Source organism: Zootoca vivipara, chromosome 12, assembly GCF_963506605.1.
Source record: "Zootoca vivipara chromosome 12, rZooViv1.1, whole genome shotgun sequence".
Classification (NCBI taxonomy): domain Eukaryota; kingdom Metazoa; phylum Chordata; class Lepidosauria; order Squamata; family Lacertidae; genus Zootoca; species Zootoca vivipara.
The window spans coordinates 38,232,139-38,250,777 of record NC_083287.1 but is presented as its reverse complement, the minus strand read 5'-3'; the positions used below and the strand labels follow the sequence as shown (position 1 = coordinate 38,250,777).

The 18,639-nt window shown below is 42.7% G+C and overlaps 2 protein-coding genes across 2 annotated transcripts; one reads left to right on the top strand and one right to left on the bottom strand.

Moving 5' to 3' along the window:
* Positions 1–447: 447 nt before the first annotated feature.
* On the bottom strand, positions 448–8,008 carry THNSL1 (threonine synthase like 1). Its single transcript, XM_035129482.2, has 3 exons — positions 7,951–8,008; positions 4,101–4,250; positions 448–3,194 (listed from the first exon to the last, which is right to left on the bottom strand). The coding sequence occupies exon 3, from the start codon at positions 3,149–3,151 to the stop codon at positions 932–934; it is 2,220 nt and encodes a 739-aa protein (XP_034985373.1). The 5' UTR covers positions 3,152–3,194; positions 4,101–4,250; positions 7,951–8,008; the 3' UTR covers positions 448–931.
* Positions 8,009–8,145: 137 nt separating this feature from the next.
* ENKUR (enkurin, TRPC channel interacting protein) lies at positions 8,146–17,419 on the top strand. Its single transcript, XM_035129626.2, has 6 exons — positions 8,146–8,301; positions 9,772–9,923; positions 11,378–11,523; positions 13,751–13,980; positions 15,638–15,784; positions 16,903–17,419. The coding sequence occupies exons 2-6, from the start codon at positions 9,847–9,849 to the stop codon at positions 17,074–17,076; spliced, it is 774 nt and encodes a 257-aa protein (XP_034985517.1). The 5' UTR covers positions 8,146–8,301; positions 9,772–9,846; the 3' UTR covers positions 17,077–17,419.
* The last annotated feature ends 1,220 nt before the right edge of the window (positions 17,420–18,639 follow it).

Below are 18,639 nucleotides of genomic sequence, written 5' to 3'. Positions count from 1 at the left end.
CTAACCTTAATGCAAGTCCAAACTTTGAAATGAATGTTAGGGGGAAACCTGGATGTATGGCAACGTGATATTTGATGTTAGCCGCCCTGAGCCCAGTCTTGGCTGGGGGGGCGGGGTATAAATAAAATTTACTTACTTACTATGTAAAAAGCAGCGAAAACACTATTTTGGGGGGAGGTTCCCCCCAAAAAGCTCAACAACTTTGTGGGTGTCAGGAATTTTACTTTTTGAAATATGGCAACCCTATTACATTACTAAACTACTGTTAGCAAACTGTTAAGGATGCCATCTTGTGGCTAACAGCTAAATACTGTTGCACAAAGTATCTCCCCAAAATTATTTGTTATTCCTTCCCCAGCCAACCAGAAACATCTGTTGAAGGGCTGTAGCTCAGTGGTAGAACATCTCATTTGCATGCAGAAGGTCCCAAGTTCTTCTTCTTCCTCTCATTAGCTCAGTCGGTATAGCATGAGACTCTTAATCCCAGGGTCATGGGTTCGAGCCCCCCATCGGGTGAAAGATTCCTGCATTGCAGGGGGTTGGACTAGATGACCCTTGTGGCCCCTTCCAACCCTACAATTCTATGACAGGGCAGAGAAAAACCCTGGAGAATTGCTGCAAGACCATGTGAGCAATACTGAGCATCCACGACTTCCCTGGGAACCATATGCTAACCTTTTCTATTTTCCTCTTCCAAACAATGATCTCACCTTTGGGAATATGGCATTATTATTTTTCAACAATACTTGTTTTGTTTCTTACACTGCATTCAGTGCGCATGCATCTAAATATCTGGCAGTATATAATCACTAAAAGGTGGCTACTGTGTTTACTAAGCATTTATTAAAACAAGCTTTTGGGCAAATGGGTGGGGAGGAGGAGGGGAAATATTCAAAGTGCCATAGGAGGCAAATGTCAAATAAGCCTACAGTTAGAAAACCTTCATGAAGTGGTTTTGTATTAAGGATTCAACGTGTTCCATGAGGACGTTCATATCAGCAGCACAGACCTGGTACTGCTGTTTCTCGTTCTTTTTCAGAGACTCTAATAGGCCCCTGTGGACCGGAGGCAAAGGGTTATAAGAGTTTAACAAGTGAAGCTGACTTAACGGAGTCTGCTTGATTTCTCCAATCCTCAATGCCTGTAGGACAGCAGGTGCAAATTTGGAATAATGGGCCGTAGAGGAAATGATCACTGGGCAAGTTTTATCTTGCAGTCGATCTGCAACCACCTTTGCGAGAGCTGTGTGCGTATCTAAAATGTAGCCTGTGGCGTCGAACACAGAGCGAATGGCACCCAGGCAGTCGTCCTCAGAGCACCAATCAGCCACCAAGTCCTGCTGAAGCCTGCCCAGGAAGTGTTCCTGCAACTGGAAGCAGCGCTGATTCTCCAGACTGCTAAACAGTTGCGTCACCAGCTGCCCATCACCATTAGCAATCAAGTGCAAATGTCGCTCAAGGTTGGAAGACTTCAAAATGTCCACTGCCGGTGACAGACTTTGCATTAATTGCCTCTCCTTTATATTGTACAGGCCTGTTTTTATGAATTCCGTCAAGACATTGTTTTGATTGGAAGCACAGATACATTTCCGTATAGGGATCCCCATCATTTGTGCATACTTAGCGGCTAGGATGTTGCCAAAGTTCCCTGTGGGAATGCAGACATCGACAGGGTTCCCAAAGGAAATGATGCCCTGCTCAACAAGGTCAAGGTAGGCAGAGGCATGATAGACCACCTGGGGAAGCAAGCGAGCCCAGTTGATAGAATTTGCTGCACTTAACGCTGTCCCATATTCCACAGTGAGAAAGCCGGTAAAATCTGAATCGGTAAACATATGCTTGATGGCAGACTGGCAAAAATCAAAATCCGATCTGACACCTATTACTTTTGTGTTTGCTTCCTGGTAGCCGACCATCTGTGATTTCTGAATCTGGCTAACTCCATCCTGGGGGAAGAGGGTGACCATGGCAATCCTTTGTTTATCCGTCTCCTTAAGCCGACTAAAACCATCCAGGACGGCACTTCCTGTGTCGCCAGAAGTAGCTACCAAGATCAAATAGTTACAGCTTTGGGGGATGCAATATGCAAACAGGTGGGGCATCAACTGCAACGACAAATCCTTAAATGAAGCTGTTGGTCCATGAAACAACTCCAGAAGAAACTGGTTGCCTGCCAGGTGCCTAACGGGGGCAACTTTAGAACAGGTAAAATTTTGTCCATAGGCAACCTGAACTATTTCCCATAACTTGGAAGCAGGCACATCAGCAGGATGTATGCACCTTTCCAGTATAACCTGAGCTCTTTCGGCATAGCTTGCCCCTAGTAGATGTTGCCATTCTCCTGCAGTGAGTATTGGAAGCCCCATCTCAGGGACAAAAAGCCCACCATCGGGCGCCAGTCCCTCAACAAGAACATCGCTGAAATATTTCACAGAGCCTTTTGGCTCAACCTTCTCGTTGCATCTTAGACTCCTGGTGGAAATGAAGCCATCTGAGTCAGAGTCTTGGTACCGCTTCACTGCACGAAGCACTTTCTCTGCTACAGCGTCGGCTGTAATTCCATCCTCACAAAGCACACGGACATCGTACCACTTCTTATAAAACTGCTTCCGAAACTGGAGGATGTCTCTCAGGGAGGTTCCGGGCCCCTGCCCCACAATACGGTCTACTTTCATCAACTGCAACCGATCCATGATGCTTTGTGTCGGTACGTCCAGATAGACCACAACCCCATTTTTCTTCACATGCTCCATGCTGGCAGCATTCATTGGGTTGGAGCCAGTAAGGGAAACGACACTTCCAGATGCTGAAAGATTTAACAAGGCTTTTCCTTCCTCTTCTAAAAATTGCTCGTTGCCAACATCCTTCAATTTTTCTGCCACACTCATGTTCCAGGTTGTTTCAAGGACGTCGTCGTCCACATCTATGAAGCAGGAGCCTAGTTTCTGCCCTACTATTTTCCCCACTGTTGTTTTACCAGCGCCAGGGGGTCCCATCAGGACAATATTCTTGTCCCCGACAATAGAATGCCTAGACATCCATGGTGTCCGTGCAAGGGCAAAGCTTCTTGAAAAAATCAACTTTAAATACAAATCAGAAACCATGATGCGACTCATTAGCTTTAGATGCCGATTCCAGACCACATGAAACATCTTCTTCTTTTCTCTCGAGCCAATTTCACAAGGAAAGGAAACGCTTTAAAAGAAGAGGAGGGAAAAATCCAGTGAGCCAGAAATACTTTGAACCTTCGCCACTTGACATTTAAAATAATTACTAGAATGGGAAGACACTTCTGACTGCTCCATTCCCATCTTAGGGGAGCACCGTTGTTGTTTTTTAAAAAACAAGATCGCTCACCCATTCTGTGACCTGGTCATGACAAATAAAAGGTGAGGATTTTATTGAATTCCACCTTCTGTGAAATCTGTGCAGAGGGGAAAGGTTTTCCCTTTAAAGTATGTGGGTTTGTTGTGAAATTTCTACTCTGAAAAGTAGCCACATGCTTAAAAAATTAAGCCTCTGTGCCTTCCTGCATAAAATCCTTACACTTAGTTCATTTTCTGTGCGTAGGATAGCTTAACTGTTTCCTTGGCTAAGAGCCACAAGCAGAACAGGACAGAACCACCTCTAACACCACAGAGGTACGATGAATACTCAATAGAGGCACTACTGACTGTAGGCAGGAAATGTTCTCAGAATCAATAAAAAATCCTCAATGGAGCTCACAAAACTGGCTGCTAGAAACACCAGTATTTACTCCATTTCTTAGACATATTGCACCACCCCTGCCCTCCCCTTGCCTTCAATTGCACATGTAAGGAAATATTTGGGGCACACTAACAGTAACTACCAGAGGATGGGGAAACCTGTAGAAGGTGGCAGCTGATTGCAATGAATACTGTAACTTTTTATTTAAAACGCACAAACAAAAGCACCCATGGGTGCAATTCAACTCCCACTGGAATGTCAAGACTTCCCCAGTCGTTTAAATGGAGCCAGAGTGTACTTTATGCATCTATATAAAATCCTTTCTTAGCATCCAAATACATTTTCTTCCTTTGAAACCAACCAACCAACCAATCGTTTTGCTACGTAACTTACGGTTGCAAGAGTAGCTCACTTCTGTCCCGTTATCGTCTGAGCAGGCATTGCAAAACATTAATAGCAAGCCCAACCGAATGGCATCTGTGACGTGCTCTTGTGGAGGAACTACGTATGGCTTTCTTTCCTTTTTTTTTGTTAACCCTCAATCTAGATGGAGCAGAATAAAAGAGAAAGATCAGAGTGAAGCAAATGCCGCACAAGCAATTGCTCTCCAGAGGCAACAGAAGAACAAGCACCGGGCAAAGAGGACTCTCTCCAGCCCCAGCACATGAACAGGTTGCCAAGAGTAGATTCGTTTTGTTTGCTCAGGGAGATCAACAGCGACGTCAACATGTACCGCAAAACAAACAGTGCACACACTTCAAGTCAGGAGACTAGGAAAACCTTGTATCTTTGCATTTTCAAAATTAAAATAATTTGGCCCTGAAAACAATATAACCCTGCATTCTGGTCATGCTAGATGCTTAGCTCTTGCAAGTAAAATATTTTTGGTGAAAGCAGAGTTTAATGCAGCCTTTGCTAATCTGGTACCCTCCAGATGCTTTGGGAAACTCCCATCATCCCTAATCATTGGCATTACTGGCGGCTCAACATCTGGAGGGGGGTGAGTTCCCTACCTGTTCTAGACAAAGCTTCCTTCACTTGCTGAGCTACTTTAATAGTGTCAGGTGAACCATTCTCATTCACCATCTTATACTGCTCATTTCCCCCCCTTGGCATCCTCGGACATGTTTATTCCATAATAAGAAGTACAGTGGTACCTCGGTTTACGAACTTAATCTGTTCCGGAAGTCTATTCTTAAACCAAAACCGTTCTTAAACTGAGGCACGCTTTCCCTAATGAGGCCTCCCACCGCCAGTGCCCTTCCACTGTTCAGCTTCCGTTCTTAGACCGAGGTAAAGTTCTCTAACCTCCGGTTTTGTGGAGTTTGTAAACCAAATCGTTCTTAAACTGGACTGTTCTCAAACTGAGGTACAGTGGTACCTCTACTTACGAATAACTCTACTTACGAATGTTTCTACTTACGAACAGAGCTCCGTCCGCCATCTTGGATGCGGTTTAGATAGGATTTTCTCTACTTACGAATTTTTAGATAGGGTTGCTTCGACTTACGAATTTTTTCTCCCAATGCATTCCTATGGGATTCGACTTACAATTTTTTTTTTAACTTACGAATGTGCATTCAGAATGCATTAAATTCGTAAGTAGAGGTACCACTGTACCACTGTATGCAGTTCATAAGACAGAGGGCATAAATGTCCTGAAGGGACTCCCCCATTCTAGTCATAGCACAGGGGCAGGGATATCTGTGGTCCTCCAGAGGTCGTTGGACTACAACTATCACTTGCAGCCAGCACAGCCAATGGTTAAGGAGTTGTAGGCCAACAGCATCTCCAGGGGTGGAGGTCTGCTCTGTCAAAGTGTTATAGTCAACTAGCATGACAAACAGAGAAGTACGACATTCACACAGCAATTGTTTTCCATACGTCATGCTCCCACTTTTTCTGTGCTATTCAAGTCTTCTGGGGCTTGGAGCAGGAACCTTCTCCCCAACTCTATTCCATTATCCAGCTAAAACTTTTTTAAAAATAAAAAATAAAAAAATTCAGGTGCATTTCCTGCTGGATAACTAATTGCAATGAATCCCAGGTTATGGTTTGAAGGCAGATGAAACAGTTTGCTGAAGCTAGGCAGGGCTGAGGCTGGTCACTACTTGAATGAAAGAAAGGTGGGGTATAAAGGCATAAAAACATATTTTTTTAATTACATTTCTGTGGTGACCTTTACATAGACATTTAATATTTGTAGTGATTTTGTTTGTTCTACTGCATTACTAGAATACCTCCAATGTACTTTAAGTATAACTTTATTCTTTTTAAGTTGCTTAGTGTCTTTTATTTAGAAAATTTACCTGATGTATACAAATGAATGCAGGCCAGAGAGCTTATACCTCTCCAGTGGCAGCTTGTCTCTCTACAGGAACATGTGCTGATTACTTTGGGAAACCTAGATTTACATGCGACAAACAGACAAAAGGTGGTGACTGGGCCAGAAATCAGCAAAGTCCTTCTGCGTTGTGGGGCCATGACTGTGATTGTGCCAGTGCAAATATTTAAGTCACAGCACTTTGCTCTTCCCTGGCTAAAAAATGTGGCTGCAATTCACAATCTATGTAGAACACTGGCCACCTGGGACATGGCTGATTTTCTGAACTACACTATAAGTATTATATTTTATACAGTTCTTGTCACACACCCAAATGTGGCCCCGCTGAAATTTCCAGGCTGAAATTTTATGAATGCTAACATGGGCGTAGCCAGGATTGGGAGGGGAGGCAAGCCTTTTGTTGGGGGGGAGAACCCCAGATTGCTATGTATTCTTATTATTATTGATGGGGGGAAGCTGCCCCTCCCTGCCCCCCTGGCTATGCCCATGAATACTAATGTAGGTACACATAAAGCTCCCATAAAGGCATTGCTACCCCACCTCCAGTAATGTGTGCTGACCTACTTTAACCAGAAAGCAATGAATTGAATATTTCTACAGCTCTGATTCCAAAACATTCAAATCTATCCCAATGATTTGCCCTTAAAATAGCATAGATCTGAGTGATGTCCCCTTGGAAACCCCAAAGGGTTTTTTCCATTACATTATCATTGCAATGCCACTACCGGTAGCAATGACCCCAATTCAAAGCAGAATCTGACTTCTAAGAAGGCTGGAAGAACAGGAGTATAGCAAGAACAGGAGTATGGCAAGTGAAGGGTCAATGTATTCATTTCAAATGTGATCATAACCAATATGAATTGCCTTAGTTATCACTGCTTCTCACCCAGCAGCAGCCAGCTTTCTTCTATAGGCAATATGTGTGAATCTTCTCAAATGTCGTTTTAGTTATTATTACATTTACATCCCACACTTCTGCAAAGGACATCAAGGAGCATAAGAAGCGTCTGCTGGATCAGACCAACGACCTAGTCCAATACTCTGTTCTCATACTGGTTAACCAGATACCTAGGGGAACCCTACAAGCCTAATTTGAGTACAAATGGTATTCAGAAGCCTATTGCCTCCAACATCCCCAGCACCAAATGTTAAAAGTGTGGCACTTACTTCAAGAACTGACTACCAGCACCTTTTTTTATTCTTTTTTTTTTTAAGCACTGGGATCTGCCTAGCTCTGCTGAGCAAATTTATTGTATTGCCAATTTACTGGGCTGCAGTTGTGAACATATTCATGTAAAACTGTACATCTAAGCTCTGCGTAAGAAAGCCACGGGTTGCGCCTCTTGCACTTTACTGCTTTTGGTTTCTGCTGCTTAGCTTTCCCCCTCCATTATCCCCATGTGTGAAAGTGTCAGCCTACTCGCGCGGTGCATCTGATGCCGGCGGGCCCACCAGACCTCATGCATGCATGCCACAATTTTAACACCCTTTAAACTTTATTCAGCGGCCCATGACTTTTATCTTTGCTGCAGCAGAAATACTGTAAAGCAACGAAGAGGACCCCTTCTTCTTCAAGATATGGGGCGCCCAGCCGGTCTCGTCAGTGGGTGGGGAGGGAGGCTCCTGCTCCAATGCAGCGCCTCGCGCAGGATGGAGACCGAGTCTCTCACTTCAGGGCAACCAGAGGGCGACCCGCCCGTTCCCCCATTCCCTGCCAACGCTGCCAAGAGCAGAGGGGAGGCTGCTCCTCGTGAGCAGGGAAAGGATCCATGCACGTAGCATGGATCCGAAAAGGAAGGAGGGACCACCTAGGAAGAATCCGTTTCAAGGCACGCAAAAAAATAAAAATAAAAGTCCTGCCCTCCCGTAAAGCGCGTAACCACATGCAAGCAGACCTACCTGCTACTACGCGTGCGCGAACTCCCACGCCGGCGGCGTCCTCCTTCCTATCTCTGTGCTGTATCTCTACGGCGGCGTCCTCCCCCACCCACCCACGCTGCGCCTGCGCGCTATTCCTTTCCTCTCCGGACCCGCCCCCTCCCCGACTTCGCTCATTGTTCGCGGCACAGTCCCGGAAATGGCGTCACAAAGCCACTCTCCCGTTCCACACACCCGCACACAGGCGCGTTGCTAAGCGGCCGTTTCCAAGGGCGACCAAACAGTACCGCTCGTTCTCGTTCTAATCCGCGGCAGCCGAGGAGGCTTCGAACGGGAGCGGAAAAGGGCTCGGAGGAGAGAAAGGAGAGCGGGGTAAGGCAAAGAGGGGAAGGCGGGGAAAGGATGGGAAGGGCGGGCAGGTAGCGGGGAAAGCAAGAGGGTGCAGACGGCGCGCGTGGGAATGCGGGGCAGGCAGGTCGTTCGCCCCTGGACTCTTTGTGTGTTGTTAGATTGATACACCGCCTTCTCTCATAAGGAGCTCAGAGCGCTGCTCGTGCTTCTCTCGCACACTATTATTATTATTTGGTCCAAATCTCACACATTTTTAACTTCACAACAGCCCTGCGAGGTAGGTCTACTTGAGAGAGTGGCTGGCCCGAAGTCACCCAGTGAGCTTCTTGGCGAAGTGGGATTTTGTAGTCCAACAACATCTCAAAGGCTAAGATATCATCATCATCATCTCATCTCTGCACTATTCCCCTGCCTGTTCAGATCAGCAGCAGCAGCAGCTCTCCAAAGCCTCCCTTTCCCAACTCTGTCACTTTGACAGCCTTTTAACTGGAGGTTTGTTTGTTTTAAGCTCAGATCCTGAACGAAAAGCAGTTGTGTATTTTTGGGAACCATGACCAGTAATAAAAAACAATTGTACGCGCTTTGACATTGCATTATAGCATTTCTGGAGCCTATTCCGATATCCGCTTTTAACTTGCGCAGCATACATCTTGCACATATGACAGCTGACGTGAGGCAAAGCACATCGCCCGATCACTTGGCAGGGTGGTGTTAAAACTATCCAAGCTACCGCAAGGTGAGGTTTAACATAACTCTGGGGAAGTCATACACTGGTTTCCTCAGCCAACTGCAGAAGTACAATAAGACCTTCCTCACCCACTCGGCAGGACAATTCAGGTGTTAAGTTGTAGACAGTGATGTTACTTGGGAAAATGGGTGAGGAATCATGGTGCTGCAGATGTGGTTGGACGATTCTCTGCAGCCCTGATTACTGGTCATGCTGGTGGGGGCTGTCCCAACAACTTCTGGCCCAGAGTCAACTCTGTGCAGACCTAGAGAGGAGGCTGGGAGTGATAATGTGAGCAATATTAGGGCAAACCGTGGTTGAAATGTTGAGGTCAAAGGGTAATAGTGACCAGCCAAGGAGGAATGTGCAAACGAGAATACTAATATACAGTGGTACCTCGGCTTAAGTACACAATTGGTTCCGGAAGTCTGTACTTAACCTGAAGCGAACTTTCCAATTGAAAGTAATGGAAAGTGGATTAATCCGTTCCAGACGGGTCCGCGGAGTACTTAAACTGAAAATACTCAAACCGAGGCATACTTAAACTGAGGTATGACTGTAGAGTGTAAAAGAAGGAAGGGAAGGGAAAGAAGTGGTATGTGCCTGCGGGACAGGATGGGGGGAGAATAACCGAAAGGAGAGGTGGAATGGTGTTTATGAGACAAAATGTGACAGGCAGTTTACTTTTTAAAAGATTTTTTTTTTAAAAAAATTAATTATTCACAAGTTACAATACATTTTCAATCAATTTATCCCCTCCACAGACACAGATATTTTAAGACAGTTCACTTTAGAAGTCTGGGCAATTTAAATTATCTGCAGACTGTGTCACTGTGAAGATGGCAGCAATGTGCATGGAGGAGAGCATTTACAACCTTCTACCTTACAATCTGGATAAGTCTTGCAAGGCACCTAGGTATGTGGGTAAGGACACTTGGGACTCATTCTGACAAACCTTTTATACTTGTCAATCAGTGATATACCTGTAAAATAAAATGAATTCTAAGAAGGGACCTTTGGGTGCATTCACATGGCAGTTTATTCTGTTTTCACAACTTTCCCCTAACTCTTAATGTCTGCATTATATCTGAACTTTAACATGAAGTAAATAGCACTTCTGGAATTATAGTGGGATATAGTGCAAGTTTATTACTCATTTCTATGTTATTTACTTCAAAAAAATCTGTTAGCAAATAATATGGAAATGAGTGCTAAACTTGCATTATATTCCATTACAGTTTCACTGTAAACCACCATAGTTCTGGAAGTGACTTTTACATTGTGTGAAAGCTCAAATATAATTTTTGAGATTTTGCCTTTTCCTTTTTTTGCTTCCTAGTATTTAATGCTGTTCTCCTTTCGTTTCCATCTTTTTAATTTTTCAAGATATGCTTCGTATCCTCTCACAGCATACTAGTGTGGCTGATATATAAGGGAATTGCTGCAAATTGCAGTCAAAGAGAACACTCCCCAGCTCTGTCTTATGTGGTTAGGATTTTTATTGGGTGAACCACTAATGGCAGAATTATACAATGGACGCGTCTTTTTGAATATACGGCAATCAATAACCGAAATTTAATTTCACCAGCTCAGGCAAATGTTATGCCTTTCTCATTCATGTGGCCCAAACCACTTGAAGTCATGGCAGACCAAGAGAGAAATTCAATATAATTACTATAAAGTGATAAAATGAAAACAGTGTTTTCAAACCCAGTAAAGTGAAGCACTTTGGAACAGCAATTCCCTATTTTTGCTCACTTTTATTCCACTGTTGATTTAAGCCTGGATAGGTGTATAATACCAAGCTATGGCTTAATGGGACCGTGTGAAGGTGTCACAGTAACTTATTTCCTCCCCAGTCTTTATTACTCCCATACTGTGCTCAACTAAGCCCAGTTTTGACTTCGCATGTCACCTGAACCTGGGCTATAAACTCTCCTTAGCTGTGATTCCTGCATTGTGGGGAGTTGGACCAGGTGACGCTTGGGGTTCCTTCCAGTTGTACAATTCTATGATTCCTTGCTACAGCCAATAACAAACTTTGCACAGGAGTTGGGAAGACGGGGGCAGAGCAATGTGACTACAACCTCCTCTCGAGGCTGCCCATTTGCATGGTCCTGATGAGCCATAGTTTGGCTTACTGTGTCATGTGAACCAGGTCAATGAGTGTTGCTGATTTCAGGCACAAATGAGATCAGAACAATATTACTTTATTTCTTTTCAGATATTTCATTTTTTACTTTGATAGTTAGACTACAGTCATTAAGGGACAGTGCTCAAGAACATAGTGGTCTGTGGGGGGGGGGGGAAATAGCCTGTAGCTTCTCTTTCAGTTCTAATTATTGTGTGTATATTTTCTCTTCACTAAAGATATGTTTCGGCATTGAAAACATATGTAAAAGATACAATACAGCAAAGTAAATCACCATGGAAAACCATAGGACCACCCAAAGTCCAGGTGCCAAATCCAAAAGACTTCCTTCAGAAACATTCCAAGGAACCAAAGTTACCGCAGAGTATGTTTCATTAATTTGTATATGTTTATTAAATGTATACCATTTGTATGTCTCTTTTTCCAGTGCATAGAATCATAGAATTGTGGAGCTGGAAGGGCCATATAGTCCCAACTCCCTGCAGTGCAGGAATCTAAACAAAAGCATCCATGACAGATGGCCATCCAATGCCTGCTTAAAAACCTCCAATGAAGGAGAGTCTACAACCTCCCAAAGGAGGCCGCTCCACTGATGAACAGCTCTTACTGTCAGAAAGTTCTTCCTTATGTTTAGCTGTAATCTCCTTTCTTGTAACTTGAAGCTATTGGTTCAAGTTCTACCCTCCAGACCAGGAGAAAACAAGCTTGTTTCATCTTCCACGTGACAGCCCTTAAGATATTTGAAGGTGGCTATCATATCTCCTCTCAGTCTCTTCTTTTCCCAGGCTAAACATGCCCAGTACCTTCAGCCACTCCTCATAAGGCTTGGTGCAAAGCAAAAGAACAAATCTCCCCCGGAAGATATGTAAAAATATCTGTAAATGCAAGATGAAAACTGAGCAGCTAAACAAAGCAGCCAAGAACATAAATCAGCCATTCCAATTCATTCTCGGAAGAAATCTCCAAAGCCTGGTGAGAAAGGATGTGTGATGTTAACTTCCTTTCTCACCAGGAAGTTTCCACCAGGAGGAAAAAGTATTCAGTTCTAGAGTGAGATCATCCCACAGACTTGGGGCCACTGCTGTAAAAGCCCTACTTCTAGCAGCAGATATAAGGATTGCCTGCAGAGATGGTAACTGCTGAACACAGGGAGCAGGGAGCTGATATAACGAAAGCCTACCAAACCTAAGCCTAGATATTTATTTCATTTTTATCTCATCCTTTATCTGAGGAGTGCTCAGCGTTGTTCTCCCCACCACCACCATTTTATTCTATTGGCTACCCCGGAAGATATAATGACTTGCCCAAAGTCAGTACCATTGCTAAGTACTGTAGTTATTTGTATCCCAGTCTCCCTAAGCCTAATGTAATATTCTGACTATACCACATTGATGAGTATCCCAGGCCACGTAAAACTTCACTACAATTTTATCCACGTTAACATCCAATAACATCTTCTGCATTCTCTTGGACACACGGGCAATTCTATTCTAGTGATTTTAAGGACCATATGTTAGTTGGCTAGTTGTTTTTGCCTCTGCTCTGGATGTGCAAGGGTAGACATCAAGGCTTTTGTTAATCGTGCCAAGTCTTCATATTTTAAGCAAGACTTAAGTTGGCCAATCCACACCATGCTTGGGAAAGCTCAGCTGCTATTAGAGATATCTACTGAGGTCCCCTTATAGTGCTTAAAATGGAAGAGTTTGCTTATAAATGTATATATTGTCAGAAAGAGTGGTTATAGAATGTGGCATTTTGTTTTCACAAATGAATTTTGGGAATTGTGACAAGTCCAGGAGCATTACAGTTGGACCCCAAGTAATCAGGAGCCTCCGTGTTGCTGACTCCAAATGTTTTTCTAATATTATTATTTGTTAGATACCTACTACAAAAAAAGTTTCAGTGTGACATGCAATATGAAAAATAGGGTTAGGGAAAACAAAAAAGATACAAAAAATTAACAAGAACAACAAGAAACACTTAAAATGTTCATAGACTAATTATAAAAGCAGCAGACAAGAACGCCACCTCCCTCCAACTACATACACACAATCGCAAATTTTAAAAAAAGGTTTGAAACTTCAAAATAATGAACGGGGGTATTTTCCTGTATCACAATATAGTTTGGTGTTTTTTTTAATGTACATTTAGTTAGCTTTTTAAGCCTTTATGGCAATATGTCATCAAGTTGTTTTGTTTCTTTCCACAACTATTTTGAAATGTATCTTTTGCCCTTCACTGGGATGTCTTGGGCAATGGCTTAAATATTGTTGATCTTGATAGTTTACAGCAGTTATTTTACTCATTTATCATCCAGGACATGACAAGTCCCTCTCTACCCAGTCCTTCGTGAGCTGTCACCTCTCCCTTCTTACACATCACTTCTTATACTTGCTGCTCCCCAAAATAATCCTCCTTATGATGCAAAGTGTCATAAGGAAACGAGCTGTCTAGGGCTGGAAGATCAGAATCCAGAAAACTGGAGGCAAAGGTGAAGGTTGAATTAAAGGCATAGACTTAGCAGAATCCTGTGCCACGTAGAAGAACATTTAAAAAAATGTAATTCATTTTGTTGCTTTTTTTTTTTTAAGAACCAGGGAAAAAACATCAAGGAGTTAAGAGAGTAAAACAATTTGTGCCTAAATTGTCAGATCACCCACTCATGGGAATTCAGAGTTCAAAGAATTTCATAAGCACAAATGCAGCTAATGTCATCATGGGAGTGCCTAAGAAACCTCTTCGAGCTTGTGTTGACCGAAGACAAGGCGACAAATATGTCCTTGAAACTTCAGGACTCATTCCAAAATATCTCAAGAAAAAGGTATGCTTTATCAAAATGATGTGGTGTATTTACTAACGGTGAAATCCTCTACATGCCTCCTTAGAAATAAGTCCTGTTGAGTTATATGGGGCTTACTCCCAGGCAACATCAACCCATTTGCCTTGTGGGAATCCCTTGTGGACGACTGCAGTGCCCGGAGACAAGCAGTCAAGTTGTATATCCATAAAGGTAAAGGGACCCCTGACCATTAGGTCCAGTCATGTCCGACTCTGGAGTTGCAGCGCTCATCTCGCGTTGGCCGAGGGAGCCGGCGTACAGTTTCCAGGTCATATGGCCAGGATGACAAAGCCGCTTCTGGCGAACCAGAGCAGCACATGGAAATGCTGTTTACTTTCCCGCTTGTAGCGGTACCTATTTATCTACTTGCACTTTGACGTGCTTTCAAACTGCTAGGTTGGCAGGAGCTGGGACCGAGCAATGGGAGCTCACCCCGTCGCGGGGATTCGAACCGCTGACCTTCTAGGCTCAGTGATTTAACCCACAGCGCTACCCTCGCCCCATATATGTATCCATAGCAATGACCAAAACGAGAAAAGACTGCTTGGAGAAGCGCAGAAAGAAACGCCATGGTATATCTGCAGCAGCACAATTGGATGCCTTCATCTGCAACAAGACCTGTCTCTTCCATATTGTTCTCTACAGCCACAGCAGGCGTGGCATCCTTTCAACAGCTTGACCTCGCCCCCAAAGGCGCACTCCTCTGTCTTCCGAGACAGACAGATGCCAATATCAACTCCCAGGCATAGGACTGCAGCATAAGGCTCACTTATTTGCAATACTGAGTGAGCCAGATGAGCCATTGGTGTGATCCAGCAGGCTCCTCTTCTGTTCTTAGGGCATGAGCAAAATTTTTAGAAACCAGAAGTGCCTGACCCTGAATATCTTTGTCAGGAATCTTAATATTTTTAGCCAAAGTGAAGTAGTGGACATTAATGAGAAGTAGGAATATTTTTGAGTATTTTATAAAAGGTGTTAGATGTTTAATATCATAACTGAAATCACATGTATTTGAAAGCAACAACAGATCAACAAGATAATCCCATCCATCTCCAGATCAGTCCCTTTGCCCACAAGGGTACCAGCCACATCCCCCTTCTGCATGCTTCATTATTCATAGGAAATGGAATAATTTTTCTGCTAAGGCTCCAATCCTGTATCTGCTTACCTGGGAATTAGCAGCATTGAGTTCTGTGGGGCTTATGTCTGAGTTGCTATGTATAGGAGGATTTCACTGTGAATCTACAATTCTGAAGTCTAAAGGTCCCTAGCCAACATTTCTATAAATTTTAGTTAGAGGCTTTGTGTGTGTGTGTCCATTATTGATGTATTTCTTTTCTAAAGGTTTTGTTGTACTTTTGCAAACCCTCATGCCTGTTGATATGTCCCACTTGCATGTAGATGCTGCTGTTGGCTACATAAGGATTCATACCCAAATGAATGAGTTCACTATTAGTATATACTAGGATTAATTAGAAAAAGTTCAAAGTAGGCTTTTTCTTAAAAAAAAAGAAAAGCAAAAAAGTTATATAACATAAGGGTCGTTGTTAATAATAATAATAATAATAATAATAATAATAATAATAATAATAATAATAAATGAATGAATGAATATCTGGAAGGTGCATTTTTCTTGTAGGATTACGGCATTACTCCGAAATATGTAACTAAGCGAAATGAGGAAGTAAAGAGAGCTCAGGAAGAATACGATGCCTATGTCAAGGAAACTCTCAGACAAAGAGCCATGAAACGGCTCTCTGATGAAGACAGGGACAATCTTCTTGAGGTATGTGGGTTGACTTGAATTAGACAGACTGAGGCATAAAAGATACATTTGTACAGGCACGAATGGGAAAGGCTTTATGAATAGCATTGCAACTAAGAAGGGTAGATTTTCACTAGATGGAGCTCTAGAATAGCTCTGCAGGATTGAGCAAGTTGGATGTGACAGAAATGTTTACAATGTCTATTCTGGAAGCTAGATTCCATATCATCACACACTTCATTGCATCAGCAGTAGTGGCCCATTGTGGAACCCAACTGCAGTTAAAGGCATGCAAAAAGGTTTTGTCCCACTTTAAAGAATAATCGGTAGCCAACATCTTCAGGTTTTTTTCTTATGTTACAGTGTGCGGAAAATAGTGTTGTGCAAGGCAATCTTTGCATGTTTAATATGAAGTAAATCCCATGGAGTTCAGTGCACCTCTCCCAGGAAAATGTATATAGGACTACACTGTTGGAGTGTGGGCCTATAAATGTTTACTCCGAGGAAAGCCTTACTGAGTTCAGTGGAGCGTAGCTTACACTCAGCTGAGTATAGCAGCCTTTCTCAAACCTGTGACTTCCAGCTGTTTCTGGAGTCTCAACAATCATGGCCAGTGGATAAAAATAATACGAGATGTCCAAAAACATCTGGAGGTCTCCAAGTTGGAGCATAGGATTGCAGTCCTATATCTCTCTCTCTACTCAGAAGAAAATTGCATGGAGATCAATGGGGCTTATTCCACTGTAAGTATGCATTGCAGGGTGGTGAACTGCATCAAGTAACAACACAGCATTGGGCTGGGCAGAGAGATAAGCCCAGCCTCTTAATGGGAAGGGAAGCACCATCTTCCCCACTCTTCAGATCAATAGTCTGAAGAGGCGGAGGGGGTACAATTCCCTCACCCCTCTGTGATGCTAAACTGGGCAGAGAGGTCCCTAGTATGTGTCTTCTAGTCATGTATTTATGTATACTTGCATTTGCATGTGTGCTCTGATGTATGTATGCAATGTATATATGGTGTGAATATAGGGTATGAATATAGGGTGGCTTCCCAGAGGGCTTGTATAAGATTGCAGCCTTGTTGTGTTACTGTATAATGCTGCCGTATACTAATTCTTCTCTTTGTATACTCCAAATAGGGTCTCAAGAAGAATTGGGAAGATGTGCATCATGAATTTCAAAGCCTTTCCGTTGAAATAGATACACTACCAAAGAAACATCACAAAGAAAGGCTGGAAGCAGAGATGAAACAGCTGGAACATGACATTCAGACAATTGAGAAACACAGAATTATTTATATTGCAAACAAATGATCAGGGCATCCTTAGGAGGGCGGGAATCCTCTGAGATGAAAACAAATTTTACTTTCACTATAGAAGCACAAAGTACCCATATATTCACCTGTAGATTAATACTTAGGTTTTGACAAGTTAGGTAGAACTTTAGCTCTATATTATTTTTGAAAGTTTTAAAATATCTATTTTTTTCAAATAAATATATCTATTTATTTATTTCCTGATTGTTCAGTGACCTCTATTTAAAAAAAAATACCCTGAAAGTTTCATTGTTCATGTAACATGATGTACAGCAATAATTCAAATAAGATGATACATAGAGTATGGGAAATATATGAGTAATAAAGCGTTGCTAACCAGAGCTCCAAGTTCCTTCTATTTATGGTTTGGATTCTACATTACCCAACATCCAGGAAACAGTGTAATCTTCCTTTAAAGGTGAAAATAGGGGCAGTAAATGGAATGTGATGCTCACCAAAGCAGTTCTATAAATCCAAAGCTCTTGATGTTTAAGGCATGCACAAAGAACAGGTATATTCCAGGATTAAAGTATTACAAGATTTAGTGAACAAGACAAAGTTAGACTTATTGCAGCTCCTACATCTTTCCAAATTGTCTAGCTTTACAGCACTTCCAAACCACATTTGCATTTAAGGTTATGGGAATGTGAACAAGCTTTGTCATCACAAGTCCAACACACTTAAGATTTTTTGTGGGTTAGAACTGAGACATGAACTCTGCTTCACACATTACCTGCACTGTAGGCAACACGGATGGCATTTTACTAGGCTGTGCATTTTCCGGACTTGCAGAGCATTCTAAATTTCCCTTCTGCCAGGGTTGGATTGAATTACGGTATCCTTCCACTCAGCTCTGCCTTCTGAACCAGCCTCCCAGTGGCTTCTGACGTGTATGAAATGTGTCCTAAATGACATACAGGACATCCTCCTCACCAAACTTCACAGAAAGTCCCTGGAATTGCAAATATTCCTGTTAATTGCCTGGTTCATATACACCAGCATGGTACGGTTTGTTTAACAAATCACACAACTTGTACCGCGAATGATCAAGCAAACCATGGTTTATTTCTCCAAAGGTTTTTTGTTTTGTTTTCCAGCTGTTCTTGTCTCATGCCTGTCTTTTAGTGAGTTGCTGGTGTGGGGTGGTCAAACAAACCATGGTTAAAGAAGCAATACCACATAATATCAAGCTATAGTTAAAACAAGTGAAGATTTGTAAGATTTGTAATCATAGCTTCAGATCATGGTGTTGGCAGTAAAACCATAGGTAGGCTGCTGGGCAGGGCTCAGGCATAGTGCTAAGCCATGGTTCAACAAACCATAGTTATGCCATAGTTTAGTGCTGAATGTGTCTCAGCAGCTTGGGACAAGGCAGCTTGTTCTTACTTTCACTTCATGGTGGGAATTGGGCAGTGAATAAGAGTCAATGCCTTATTAAATAATTCCCTCATTTGTCAGAATACTGTAATGGCTTTTTTAAAAAAAGTAATTAGATATACAGTAAGTCATCTCATAGCACAGGCTGTTTGTACTCTTATACTTCACCCAAATTCAACCTGAA